The sequence below is a fragment of the Gambusia affinis genome, linkage group LG08 (genome assembly GCF_019740435.1).
Source record: "Gambusia affinis linkage group LG08, SWU_Gaff_1.0, whole genome shotgun sequence".
NCBI lineage: Eukaryota > Metazoa > Chordata > Actinopteri > Cyprinodontiformes > Poeciliidae > Gambusia > Gambusia affinis.
Window position 1 is genome coordinate 11,959,479 of NC_057875.1, and position 13,942 is coordinate 11,973,420.

Genomic DNA, 13,942 nt, shown 5'->3' on the forward strand with positions numbered 1-13,942 from the left:
CTCTGTCAGAAGATAATGTTGTTTGGTGGCTTCCTAATTTGATTTTGAATCAAAGCACTATTTGTGTTGTTTTGTAAGATTTGTTTTGCATTTAATTTAACTTTCCACATCATATTAAACATTTAGACTGATTAGAATGGAATATTAAAACTGAACAGGTTTCAAGATTTATGAAACCTTTATGTAAAAACACTAAACAGAGCATTTTCAATGGTTTTATGGGATTATAATATTTTTAAAGTGACTCAAGCATAAAGGTACAGGATATAGATCAGTGAAGCCTAGACGGGATTATTCTAAAGTAATTATAGATGCTTTTGTATAGACCTCATGACTTGTAAAACCCATGTGTGGAAATATTGAGGTTTCTTAGTTTTCACACATTGAGATGCATTCTATCTCTCTTTTTTGACAAGTGTGTTTAGGATGTTGAAATGCTTCAACAGAAAGTGTCATTTTAATGGACAAATACCTCACAGTTTTTATTTGAGCCATCAACATAAATGATCCAAAAGTGGTTCTTCCCAGTACTGACAAGTGTTTTGATCTGGTTTCTTGTAAACAAGTGTGTTTACAGGTATGATAACCGGAATTTACCCCACAAAAGTATTTGACCTAGTGTGTTAGATATCCCACTGGCATACAAACCTTTTTCAAAACACTATAAACTTGTGTTATATATTTCTCATTTCATGACTGACACAGTTTGAATTTATGCCATTCCACATGTGAGAAAAGATCATTTAACAATTTAGTAGGAATAATCAAAATGAATCCAAAATCCAGAAATTACCTTGAGTTAGACTTTGTATCATTGTTTTGGTCAATTTTGAACAGGAAGTGTAAGAATTAAAAAAATAGAACATTTTTATTGTTCTTTATTGATGACATGACCATTCTAGGATCGTTTTCATCTGACATTTAGGGCATTGGCATCGGTTTATAAAACATTTAGTGCTTTTATGTCTGCTCTTTATTATATAAAGTTTTGACCTTTGGTCTGTTGTGCCCAAGAATCACTAGTGTGTTGAAGATTTTTACCAACATTAATTTTATAAATAAAAATGTTATTTAAAAAAAAAAACTCCATGGAGTTATCAACAGTAAGAAGATGATCTATCGGACACTTTGGAACTCTTTGTCTGTATTCAAGTGCCCATGAATAAGCATTGAATCAGTGGAACGTTATATAATAGTTGAAAGCAAAACGAGGTCAACAGGTACATCCACTGCAACTATATGACCTTTTACAGCAGAAAAATTACTCAACAATTTGGTTCTGAGAAAAGATCAGCTTTGTACTTGATGAAGAGTAGAGCAACCTTTTCTCAGCAAATTTACTGCTCAAAACTGTTTAGGGTGTTTATTAAATCTGAAAAACAAAAGAAAACTGTGATTTTGCTGTTGCCCTCGGTAACTTCTCATACCAGGGAGGGATATCTTTGAAGATGTTATTAGTAAACATACACTAGTTGAAGTACTTATCAGAAGTTTCAGCTGATCATGTAGAAGGTATTTTTACTCTTTTGCCTTGAGGCAAACAATGTCTTTGACATAAATAAGAAGCCAGTCTTTAATTGAAATGTGAGTTTGGCTGACACTAATAAAGTTTTAATCTTCATAAATCTTTATATCAGATCTATTGACAATATTCTTTAATACTCAGTCGTGTTATTTTAGACAAAAATACTCAAAAGGAGCGTTTGCAATGCAGAGGAGAGAAGCAAAGCCACAACCTTTTGTGAAAGTTGATCACCTGCTAAAAACACTGTTTTATTTCAGTGTAGCTGGTAAATGTTTAAGCAACAATGTTGTAAATTATTGATGGCCATAAAACCTGCATTTGTCTCAGCATGTGAACACACCCATCAGCTACAAGTCAGGAGAGTTTGCTTCTTGTTAACTTTGATATTGGCAAAAAATGAATCATTGGCAAAGTTATGTTTGTCATGGTCAATATTAATAGCAGATGATCTAACAGTCATGTTTTGGCCATGTAACTATTTCTAATATTTGACTGTGTCTATGTTTTTTAGCAGCTACTTTGCCAGTTCTAGGGTGGAGTTGATTTTGCTCTAGAGTTTCTTCATTCATTGTGATACATTCAACAAAATGTCAAAAAACATATTTCAAAGATGTTGATCCATGTTGACATGAGAGCATCAAGGAGTTGTAAGTTTGTCAGCTGCACATCCATGACGTAAATCTCCTGTTTTGCCCTCCTAGATTGATATCTGGTGAGTGTGGAGGTCATTGAAGTAATGTAACCAAGGCAGCCATCAGAAGATGGGCACACTGTGCCAAAATAAAAGGTTTGGAAAAGGCTGGAATTGAGCATGAAGAATTCCTTTAAAAAATACTGTCAAAGGATCACTATCAACTTAAAAACAAGCAAACATGGTCATGAGTGTACAGTACACCCAACATGTGTGTGTGTAGGGGTGTGTGTGGGCGTGTACGTCCCATGTGTGACCCCAGCTGCTTAAACATGCACTGCTCCTTTTATGAGATACGTTAACAGCTGTGGTTACACACGATTGTGACAGTGCAGATACAGTGTTCTCTTTCAATTCTGTCACAACTCAGCATTCCTCAGAGCGCCAACACTTAAAGAATCCAAACATTGAATTTACTGCCATAGCATGTGTTTGTGAGATGACATAACTTTGGCTATAAAGAACACACACATCACAGGATTCACGTGGATTCTTTTTAACAAGAAGATTGAAAAATCACAAGTCACCGAATGGTTGGTCATGGAAACCTTTTAATGATCAATATGAATAAATATAAAATGATAGACATACCAAGATATGACCACTTACAAAACACTTCAAAGACAATGACATAAAATTAGTGGGGTTTTTTATCTTCAAACATCTATAAATCTGTATAAACTGATAAAGAGAATACCATAAATTCTTAACACATTTAAACCTAAATTATAATGATATAAATACAACTTCAATCAGACAATGACAAAATTCATACAATGGTTTCAGTAACATACGCATGCGCTTTTCCTTCATTAAAAATACAATCATTTTTACATTTTCAGTTCACAAATTGAGTTTGTGTTTCAGGTTACACAGCCATAAAGTGCCATAAAGTGTCCAGTTTGTCTTTCTGAGATCAGTGCTCCATGACAGAGCATAACAACATCACTAAGTGCATTTTTTTTTGTCAGTGACGAAGAGATTCCTCAAAGAAGGGCCTGTGTGTATATCTCACCAGAGGTGTGAATTCCCCAAGAACAGCATCTGTGAAGTTAGGTCGTCTCCAGGCATAGACCATACTGTTTAGGAATCCTTGGAGAGACACAGTGGCAGCCTAAGACAATAATAAAAATGTACAATGTTGCAAAAACAAACTCAGATTCTTTTGAACAGTTAAAATTCTAAAACCTATTTAACAAAATAGATTGTATCCGAGGTAGCAATACTACCCATTTTTTAAATACTACTTATTTCAGTAATTTCTGAAAGGTTTATGACAGCAAAAATGCCTTTTTAGCTGGTTGTCAGTTGAAAATAGGAATTGAGAAACAGCAATGGATGAGAATGCGCAATCTACATCTACAGTGTTTAGCAAACCATTGTACATTTAGCATTTTAAATGGGAATATCTCAAACGGATATGTAGCCGATGATTGGCAAAAAGGAAAAAGAACTGAGTGAAAGGTTTGGGTACAAAAGTTGCAATCTGCCACAACTCTCTCAGAGTATTAGTGCTATGAATTACAATTTTTGCCACAAGCATTAATTTTCCACTGTGGTGACTGACAACAGGAACATGGACAAAAAGTGTAATTAAATATCTATGTTGGTTGCCGGTTTGTTAAATCTCCAAGCTATCTGCTCTAAGACACAATTTCTCTCAACTTTCCCCTCCTCACTGAATAAATCACTATATAACTATTCACTTTATGAAACAAAATTAGATCTTCTGTATTTGTGCCTAGGTTTGTCATTACAAAAGTAACTTCAACTCTCATGCCTTTTTAGTTTTCACTTTTTTCAGTAATAGAAGTATTATACATATTGTAAGCAACAACTCTGAACGTAGCTGACAAAGCTGTTAACAATTATGGCATAGGGCATTTTATCTCAGAAACTCTTCTGATACGAACCTGTATCAAATATAGTCCATATAAACTGCCTTGTTTAACATTCCTTTGGATCAAGGAAGACATCAGAAGAAGGAGGAGTGCTACAGAAGAATCAAGCATAAAATATTAATTTTCAAGCTAAAATACAGATGATTGTTGATTTGTGTGTGTCTGTGTATGTGAAAGTACCTGGAGCCCAACAGAATAATATGACTATAACAATATTTCGTGCTGTAGAAAACACTCTTTTGAATTGCCTTCTTGAATGCCCATCTCCCTCCACAGGGAAGAGCTCAACTTGCATGTACTTTTCATGCCACTTCCCAATTTTCCAATAAATAACCTGAAGAAAACAGGAAATAATACATGTGTCTTTAGATGGTGTTGTCAAACCACCATTATGATGGAACTATTTCTATTTGAAAGGCTTTTTAATGTTGATGTTCACATAATCTGACTGCTGATTACTCACAGAGCAAGACAACATTGCTGTTGTCACTGCAATGGCAAGGAAAACTCTGATGAAAGTACTGTGTGTCTCATCCTAAAAATATATTTAAAAAAATTAAGGACATTGTTAGCAAAAAATTGTACATGACCTATGAACAAAATGCAGCAATGGTAAAGAACAACATTTATAACAGCAGGACCAGGACACTCACCACTCCAACACAAGGATCCTTCCAGACATGCAAGAACAAAATACAGCTGGAAAAAAATATATATAAAAAGAATATAAAATTACACAAGACAAATTCAAGATAAATTAGTGTGAGTTTAAATTATGGACCACCTGCATGCTCACCTGTTACAGTACGTGCTACAATTATCACTGAGCCCATCCTGTGAGCTGGAAGTTGTCGGAATTAATGTGGCAGGTTTTATCAACAGAGTGCACACATAAACAAAGTAAATGACAAGTGGAGCCAACCTGTGATTCAGGAGAGGAGAGGTTAGCTGCTGCTTGCTTATGAAAACTTTGGTATGACAATGGAAAGTTGAAGGACTCACCACACAAAGGCATACAAAGGAATCGCTTTGATTTTTCTCCTACACTGACTCTACAAATCAAGACAGACAAAAAGAGGCATGAAATGACTAAATCTTTAAACATTCTGAATTCACGTCAATCAAAATAAGGCCTTATTTTGCCTCACATGTTCATCTTCTTCATCTGCTGCTCTGTTCCTCCAGCCCTGGACAGCGTTCCTCGACTTCAAGGCATAAACGACGGCCAACAAGAATGAAATGAAATAAAAAGTCTGGAAGACACAGTTACACAATTACACAAGAAATCATTCACAGTGTGCTCATTTAAGTTATTAAATCTAAAGTACAGTAACGCATCCAAGTATTTAACGCTTCAAGTCAGCAGGGGAGATCAGAGGAGTTTCAGACATTTTTATGAGGATTGTCTTTATTATGTTCTTTCAGGACATTTTTACAATTTCTAGAAACTTTCTAAAACTGAAACTTTGTGTGAAGCTTTACCCGAACGTAAACCATGTCGGTGGACTAAATACATAAGAGATGCTGAGTCGCAGGAGTATGTCTTCAATCATTTGTTGTAAAACTTTGAGTTAAGACCAAAAAACCTGGAAGTTCAGCAATAAATGACAAAAGCCACAAACGCTCCGCCTGTCATTGTTAAAGTGGCACTGTGAAGTGAAGCGAACTATCATTATAAGCACTTTTGTTTGTCAGAGAGCAGGATAAACAGAACATATCTTATGTTTATTAGTATGCTATAAACAAATAACATTTTACTATTTTCAAATTATAAATACATTGTTAGTCATTATTAGGTTATGCCATTTTTACTAGAATTTTTTGGAATCTAAATTGGTTACTTGAATCCTTTTTACTGTATTTCTTCTTGTCTTTTAACCTAGGATTTGAAGGGAGTTTCCTTCTGTAAAAAATAAAATAAAATCTGCCCAAGCATGAACCAGCCCTGTAAATGATTTGCTTTACTGAAAGTACGGTTTCTCACCAGTGACAATGGGAGGAGGTATGAGCAGACGACAGGACTGAAAGGGTGAACTTTGTTTATGACACTGGTATACAGCAGGATGCTAGCAGCCAGCAGGTCCGCCAGAGAGAGCTGCACCAAGAGGTGAACCTGTAAAGAAATACTATTAAAACATGATGAGACTTGATGTAAAATTGTCATGGTCAGAAAAACCTCAACAAATGAAACGAGTCATTCTCCACCTAAGCGTTCATATCCCGTGAAATTGTTTAAGGTTTTGTCATGTTCATCCACAAACGTCAATATATTTTATTGAGGTTTTTGTGATAGGCCAACATAAATTAGTCCATGCCTGTGAAGTGAAATAATAATGATTGAGTTTCTTTTTTTTATTTTTTAACTTATGTTAAAAAGTGCTAGAAGCTCTCTTCTTGTAAATTGCTTCGTTACTCCATTCCTTTCAGGATTTATCACAAAACTCTAAATGCAGTAACTTAAATTTTGTGATTGTCTCATGACAAAATGTTAAAAGCTACAAGTGACAATAATGCTCTTTTAAGTCATTTCAGCTATGACTTAGTAAAAAAAAAAAAAAATCAACAGCATAACATCACAAAAATTAAAAATATAAGAACATGGACTCACTTGTCCTCTTAGGTGTCTCCATCTCACCGTTGAAACCAGCAACACTGAAAAACTCCCAGTTACACTAAGGATATTGAAGAAATAGTGAGATTAGAGAAAATCTTTTATTTTAATTTTAAGCAAACTCTAAGCTTCCAAAAAGAAATAAAAAGTGAAAAAGATCCTTAAATCTTTAAGTTAAATGAAACTGATGACTCTGTCACCTGATCTTTACTGAATCATGCTAGAACAACATTAACACACCTGTGTAATATGTAAAAACATAACCCCTGGTTCAGTGAAACACAGTATTCTTAGAAGACAAAGCATTGAATTTGGCAGACTCTCCTTGGAATAACTGAGGTACAAGTCAAAGTTATGAAAGTCACACAGCTATATTATGTAAGAGCACTTCGGAAAGCCAAAAAAAAGAAAGAACATTTGCCTTCACTGAGCATGCTGCTATGCAGGTTTGGCAAATATGTGTTGGAGAAGTAATAGAATGCCATTAATGAGCTGCAGACACAAAACCATGTTTACATCAGTTTTATTTTAAAATATTCAGAATAAAACTGAATATTCCTGAGAATATTCAGTTTTATTCCAGAAAATATAATTAATAATTACAATACCTGAGAGAAAGCAACACTATGTACAATGTAGAGAGAGCATTAATCTGAAAAACAAAATGAAAAAAAGCTTTAAATCATAAGCAGAGTGCCCTTGAGAAACAAATGCCAAAAAATACTTTCTTATTACCTGTTTTCTGCCCAGTAATCCACTGAAATCCACAGTAGAATTTGATATATTCATATTTTCACATTCAGTACATCTGCTGCTATGAAATGTGTCTTCATTGCAGTCCTCTGTGAACCTGTTTTAACCTGTCACAGGATACGTTCTTTATAAACTTCTCCGTCTTATCACATGCTGCTGCTTTGACTCCACCTGCTCAGAGGTTTTGTTTAAGTAAGAGCTGTTGGCATTCTTTCAAACGGGAATCCCCACATGAGCAATCTTACTTCCAATAAGGATGATAAATAATGTCCATTGGAATGTTTCTTATGAATTGCTCTAGCAATTGCATTTAAGATTTTTGTTTGCCTCTACTTGTTTTTCTGCTGCTATATCATGCAGTTGCACAACTTACATAACGGTATATTTTAACTGATATAAATGTCTCAGTATGTCATTGATATATGCAGAAATCTATAACTCTATGTTTAGATTTCAATAAAACAAATACAGCTTAGTTTGTACTGAATAGAAGCTGTAAATCCTGTGAAACAGTGACATCTAGTGGTATTTCTATGGACGTGACTGGGCTTGTAAGTGAATTAAAGTTTGGGGGGAAAAACGTAACAGTACACGTTATTTTACGCTTTCTTCTGGATTGAAATGTATTTCCCCCCATCAATCGATTAAATGGACATAAAACACTAGGTTTGTCTAAAAACACTTAAAAAATTATGTAAAATCTTTCGGCATGACTCTGTGTTTGAGGACAAATAAAGCTGTTTCAGACTGATGACGCCGTGCCTTCCACGTTTACACCGGACGTGGCAGTCTGGAGTGAAATCACAGTAACTTCCCTCCCTCAACCGTGGCCGGACCCGTGTTAAATACATTTCGCTTTGCTGTTGTCGTGTTTAAATATCATTTCTAGTTTTAAATAGTCAAACATCCTCGGTCAGCCATGGGGCTCACCATCTCGTCGATCTTCGGTCGGCTGTTCGGGAAGAAACAGATGAGGATTCTGATGGGTGAGTAAAAGTTTTGTTTTGGCTAACGGCAGTTAGCATCGCTTACTACAGAAAATTGAGATTAAGTAAGTTTAAAACTACTGTTCAAGGGTAAGTGTGATAAGATAGATACAAAACGGGGTGTGCACTGTTTCCGGAAATAAATCTAATGTCCCCCTCCAAAAAATAGACGGTTTTTGTTAAGATGTTTGGCGCAACAGGCTTTTAATGTGGCCTCCTTTATGGAATGTTAGCAATATGTAAATAAAAAGTTAAGCACCGAACTTTAAAAAGTTACGGTTTCCAAAATCCTCCAAATTACCACGCAAACAATAATGCTCAAATCAACCCACGGTTTAATCTCACAGAGATGGAAAAGCATAAAAAGGAATACACTGATCGCATCAAACAACTAAAAATAAATCTTCACTGTTCTGGAAGTTTGAGATGCTTCTAAGGGTTTTATTTGTGGAATAAATGTTTTTTAATTGAATGGAAATCCAGATTAGTTGGACTCATAAGAAAATACTCATTTGTAAACTTAAATTAAATTTGAATTGGACGGTGATTTACAAAGTCTACAAAAATGATTTACACAGGAAACAAAGGTGGGAGAGTGAAAAAAACATCTTGGCGTCATAATTTGAAATTGGTGTTTAAAAAGAACTTGAAATGGGCTGGAAGGAGATGTTTATAGTACAACCTAAATTGACAATTATCCCTGTAATTTTTTAGGATTGGGGAACTCCTATAGGTTCCTAAGAGACCAAAGAAGCAGCAAAGTGCCTCTTCATTTTGCTGTCATAACAGCATTTATTTATAGTTTGTGGAATGTACATATAGTAAAATCCAACAACTGGATTTTATATTATAAGTGTTATTGAAAAAAAAAAAAGAAACCCTGAAAACTTTAGAGGTTTGAGTTCACCAAAAATAAAATATTGAGATATGCGTAGAAACTTGACTCTGGCACAAACAACTTTAATTTCAGAAGTTGCTCTCCTGGCAGAAAATATCAGCACTAACTTCATACAGTCAAATGCTGTTTTTGTTTTACTGTGATGATTAGGTGAAGAGTTCTTTAAATAATTTGTCATATTCTTCCTACCTTCCTCAGTTGGACTGGATGCTGCTGGAAAAACAACAATCCTGTACAAACTGAAGCTCGGTGAAATTGTGACCACTATCCCAACTATTGGTATGAATTTTATTTGAAACTTATCCCTTTGTTTTTTGTTTTTTTTTTTAAAACGGCTGTTCTATTAGTTTTCATGATAATGTTTTTGGTCTGTCCCTTTTCTGTGAAAGGATTCAATGTGGAGACGGTAGAATATAAAAATATCAGCTTCACCGTTTGGGACGTGGGTGGCCAAGACAAGATCCGACCTCTTTGGAGGCATTACTTCCAGAACACACAGGTATGAGAGCATCTTTCGTTTGGAGTTACAGAGAAAACCCTGTTATGTTCGGGAGGGGATTTATCACAGTGCAGTGATTCAACTATTAAACTCCCTAGATGCTTTATTCTTTCCTCCTTTCTTTCTCTGTTATTTTACTTCCTTGTTTGCTTTTCTGTTGTTGACTTGGAAAATGTTCAGTCCGTAGTTTTTGTTTGTAGTAGAAAACAAAACGTAGATATTAGATTAAAGTAATTTGTACAAAAAGCAGAACATTCTAGTTCTTGAACAGGTCAAATAAGGTGAAATTACATAATCACTCAATAATGAGTGATTCTAAGGCGAATCTTTTCTTTCTGCTGCATGAGAATGTTGCAACGTGATAAACAATCGCGGTTTAACACGGTGAAGTCGCAAAAAAGTTCCAATAAAGTACTAATGATTGTTCTCTGTGCTTGATCTAAATAAAATGTTATTTATGGGAAGGTATTTTCAAATTTAGTTGGAAAATCTTGATGTTTCCCTAAAAAGTTAACTAACTGAACACAAGGCTAATATTGTTTTGGTATTAGATCTAAACATGATATTAATTGTGCAATGCTAAACATCTATTCCATTGTAATTCTTTTTTTTTTTTTTTTTTTTTTTTTTTTTTCTTAGGGTCTTATCTTTGTAGTGGACAGTAATGACAGAGAACGAATTGTTGAGTCTGCAGAGGAGCTCTCCAAAATGGTACGTTTATCAAAAATGTGACATTAAATTCAATGGGGTTTTTTTGTTGTTGTTTTTTTTTTTTTTTTTTAGCTGAGGGTGTCCAAAAATTCCTTGGAGTTTACTACAAAGGCTTGTTCAATGTTATCATTCCCAGAAGAGGTTTAGCTAGTTTTGTAGCTGCAGGAGTTCACAGCAGGATAAATGTCTAAGAGATGAGGTCATTGAAAGCATTAATAATAATTCTCTATTCGTTCCAGCAGCATTTATGTATTTATGGCTCTCACTCAGCTCATATTTGAGTAACACTGATGATCAAAGGTTTCACCTTCTTTCTCCAAGTCGCCTTTAAGAGGCGCGTAAATCTTATTATGAGGTTAAATCATAAACAATATTTGGAGGCCTCTTCATGACAGCCTAGTTCTGAATGGCAGCATTGCTCTGAATTTACTTCCCAGTGAAAACCTTTTTCACAATACATTTTTTTTTTTTTTACACTTTATTTTTACCTTAAAGCTTAGAGTGATTTAAAAGAATGTCAAAGCATTAATGTAAGTTGTGTCAAACTGTTTGGATAAATGATTTTTTTTGCTGCATGGCCTCCAAAGTAGTCTGGCTCTTTTCTGGACTCTTTGTTCAGGAAACCTTTGAAGGATTTGGACCTTTTTATTGAGAGAAATGAGAACAACCTATGACGGGTTTCAGACATGCTTCTGGGGAAAGACTGAATATAATAATTTGTGCGGCTTGTCGTGTTTCTAATTTCATAATGTACTTTATGGACCCATTTTTTTTTTTCTGTAAATTGGATAGTTGGTGATGCACCAGTCAGATTTTTTTTTTAATTTAACCATCACCAATTTCCAGATGACTTTTAAGAACTCATCTGTCTTCCCACATCAGAGAAAACAAACCTTCCTGTTCTTTATTGAGTTTTACTGAAAACTATGGACTTACAAGCTCATCCTTACTTGTGCATCAAATCTCTAAAGTCAAATTCCACCAGAAGATATGGTGGTAGTTCATACATTAGACTGAAATTTGTCGTAGTTCTGATGAATTTATAAACAGGACAAAAATAAAAGATTTTTCAGTATTTCACCTGGTGGTCACAAATCAGAGCGGATAGGGTCATAGTTTATTATTTTTGACTTTTGGCCGAATGAATCTGTGCTGTTGTATCTGATGGGGACTCTGTAATTCTTGCAGCTTCAGGAGGATGAGCTGAGAGACGCCGTCCTGCTGGTATTTGCCAATAAGCAGGACCTTCCAAATGCCATAACAGTCAGTGAACTGGCAGAGAGACTCGGCTTACATTCACTTCGCAGCAGAAAAGTGAGTAATCACTCTCGCTTTAAATCTGTGGACTTCATTGAGTTGTGATGGTCACCCCTTGAGAGCCACACGTCCTTTCTCTCCACAGTGGCACATCGAATCCACCTGCGCCACCCAGGGCACTGGCCTGTATGAAGGACTTGACTGGCTGTCCAAAGAGCTGTCGAAGAACTAATGAAGGATTGGCTGGACAGCAGAGTGTGACTGACCAACACGGGACATGAGAAAAGACTCAGACGTTCAATCCAGAGCCAGTTTATTTTAGCACCAATGTTTACAAAAAGAAAACTCCAGCCTATTGGACAGTTAACTCAGTTATGATAACCTCTGTTTTATTCTTCAATTTTTTATTTTATTTTTTTTTTAATATTTTCAGTAGTTTTTCTTTGTGCATGGTCTTTCCTTTTCACACATTCATTTACTCTCCCTGTTTCATGGTGAGCAAAATTATATTTTTCGAAATTTCACAGAAAGAAAAGCATTTCTAAATTTAGGATTGATGGTCGAGGTCGACTGGTGGTCTCCCTCAAGCTGTTAATTGCCATACCCCCTGCTGTTATTTAATTTTTGGACGCTTTGTCTTTTGTTTTAATTCTGTGCCAGCTAAATGTTTTGTAGGTTTGTGGCTTGATGAATAATTTGCTTCTAGTTTGGTGCCAAAAAAACATAATTCCTTCTTGTCCCCTGTGGTAGAGACCTCAGTTATTCATTTCATGTTGCATTATTAGGTGAAGCTCCTTGTGAAGCATTTATGTCTTTGTGCTTTTGTGAGATAAAGTTATGCAACTCTCCGCTTTGTGCTGCATTATATGCTGTGTTGCAGCAGAACCACACCACTGTGAGTATCGATTGTCTTGCAGCTTCCATATAAACTCTTGATCTCACTTATCTCAGCTTCTTGTGAATTTGTTTTCACATGCTTTGTTTTGTGCTTTAAGACCATCAAAGTTTTTTTTTTTTTTTTTTTAGTTTTCTGTCATCTAACAGAAAGTAGCTTCGGCCCAAAGGAGGAAGGAAGTGTTTTCTCAGTGTTGACACAGGACCTGAGACATTGCAACACTGTGAAGTCTCATATTATTTTCCCCTTTTTCTTTTTATTTTCAGCAACATGTAATGTTGACTTTGTTGTACTGTGTAACAAACACTGTAAAGTATTAATTACTTTCCTCTTTCTCTTTAATAAAACACACAGCATGCTGACCTATCAGTATATCTTAGTGTACATTCCAGCTTCGAGATATTTGTTGTCAGTGTCTTTTAAAAGAAAAAAGTTCTGAATAAAGCCACTGTTACACTAACCTGTTTTCAGCATTTTTTTAATGATCGTGCACTCTTACGAAGATCTGCACCTGAAAAGAAGCTTGGAGTTTTATTTTTTTAAGCATGCCACTGCTTAAAAACAGATTTTTTTCTGTTTGAAAAGAGAAAAAATCTGAAGAGGGAACTACAGATTAGTGTTACGGCAACGAGAGCGGGAAGAGATACAAAACGCTTGCCATAAAGAATTTTACACGGATTACTTTGGGTCTAAATAATATTTATCATACTGTAGTTTTTTTTTTTAACCTTGTTCTTCTACACTGCTATCCACATTTCATATGAGGAATAAGTACAACTTTAATCCATCAGGGTTCTGAATAATATTGGGCATAACTATACATATGCTGGTGCTCAAAGTCCAGATTATGAGAGAATCAGGTCAATTTAAATCATTTCATAAGAAGATTGTCAAACTAGCTGTGTCTAATTTACAATATTTTATAATGTACTTGTGCTTACATTTGTATTTTCTAATATTTTAACACCTGGGTTGATCAGTTGTTCAACTAATCAGCTTGATACATTTCTCATACTTTGAAGATTTGAAATGTGTCAACTAAAATGTATTTAGTATTATGCTAGTTATACATTTTGGAGATCGTCACATCAAAATACTTATTTCCAGTACAAATAGGTTGCTTCTTAAAATAAAACATTGACACTTGGCTCCGCAGTGTCTTAAACTGTGATTCAAACATGGCTGTTATGGGGAACTGAGCAAAGATGGGGGAGG

General features: G+C 35.1%; 2 protein-coding genes across 3 annotated transcripts; one reads left to right on the forward strand and one right to left on the reverse strand.

Moving 5' to 3' along the window:
* Nucleotides 1-2,827: 2,827 nt before the first annotated feature.
* si:dkey-30c15.2 (uncharacterized protein LOC558938 homolog) lies at nt 2,828-7,582 on the reverse strand. 2 transcript variants are annotated; one of them, XM_044124479.1, is made up of 12 exons: nt 7,464-7,582; nt 7,337-7,380; nt 6,726-6,789; nt 6,102-6,230; nt 5,266-5,370; nt 5,120-5,169; nt 4,914-5,039; nt 4,771-4,816; nt 4,581-4,652; nt 4,298-4,451; nt 4,130-4,209; nt 2,828-3,330 (listed from the first exon to the last, which is right to left on the reverse strand). In XM_044124479.1, the coding sequence occupies exons 1-12, from the start codon at nt 7,515-7,517 to the stop codon at nt 3,184-3,186; spliced, it is 1,071 nt and encodes a 356-aa protein (XP_043980414.1). In that variant the 5' UTR covers nt 7,518-7,582; the 3' UTR covers nt 2,828-3,183. The 2 variants fall into 2 exon arrangements, with proteins under 2 accessions (XP_043980414.1, XP_043980415.1); XM_044124480.1 differs by having other exon boundaries at nt 3,228-3,308.
* Nucleotides 7,583-8,043: 461 nt separating this feature from the next.
* LOC122835317 (ADP-ribosylation factor 4-like) lies at nt 8,044-13,187 on the forward strand. The gene is made up of 6 exons (XM_044124273.1): nt 8,044-8,467; nt 9,564-9,644; nt 9,755-9,864; nt 10,504-10,575; nt 11,764-11,889; nt 11,978-13,187. Exons 1-6 carry the CDS (start codon nt 8,401-8,403, stop codon nt 12,062-12,064), a joined length of 543 nt encoding a protein of 180 aa, XP_043980208.1. The 5' UTR covers nt 8,044-8,400; the 3' UTR covers nt 12,065-13,187.
* The last annotated feature ends 755 nt before the right edge of the window (nt 13,188-13,942 follow it).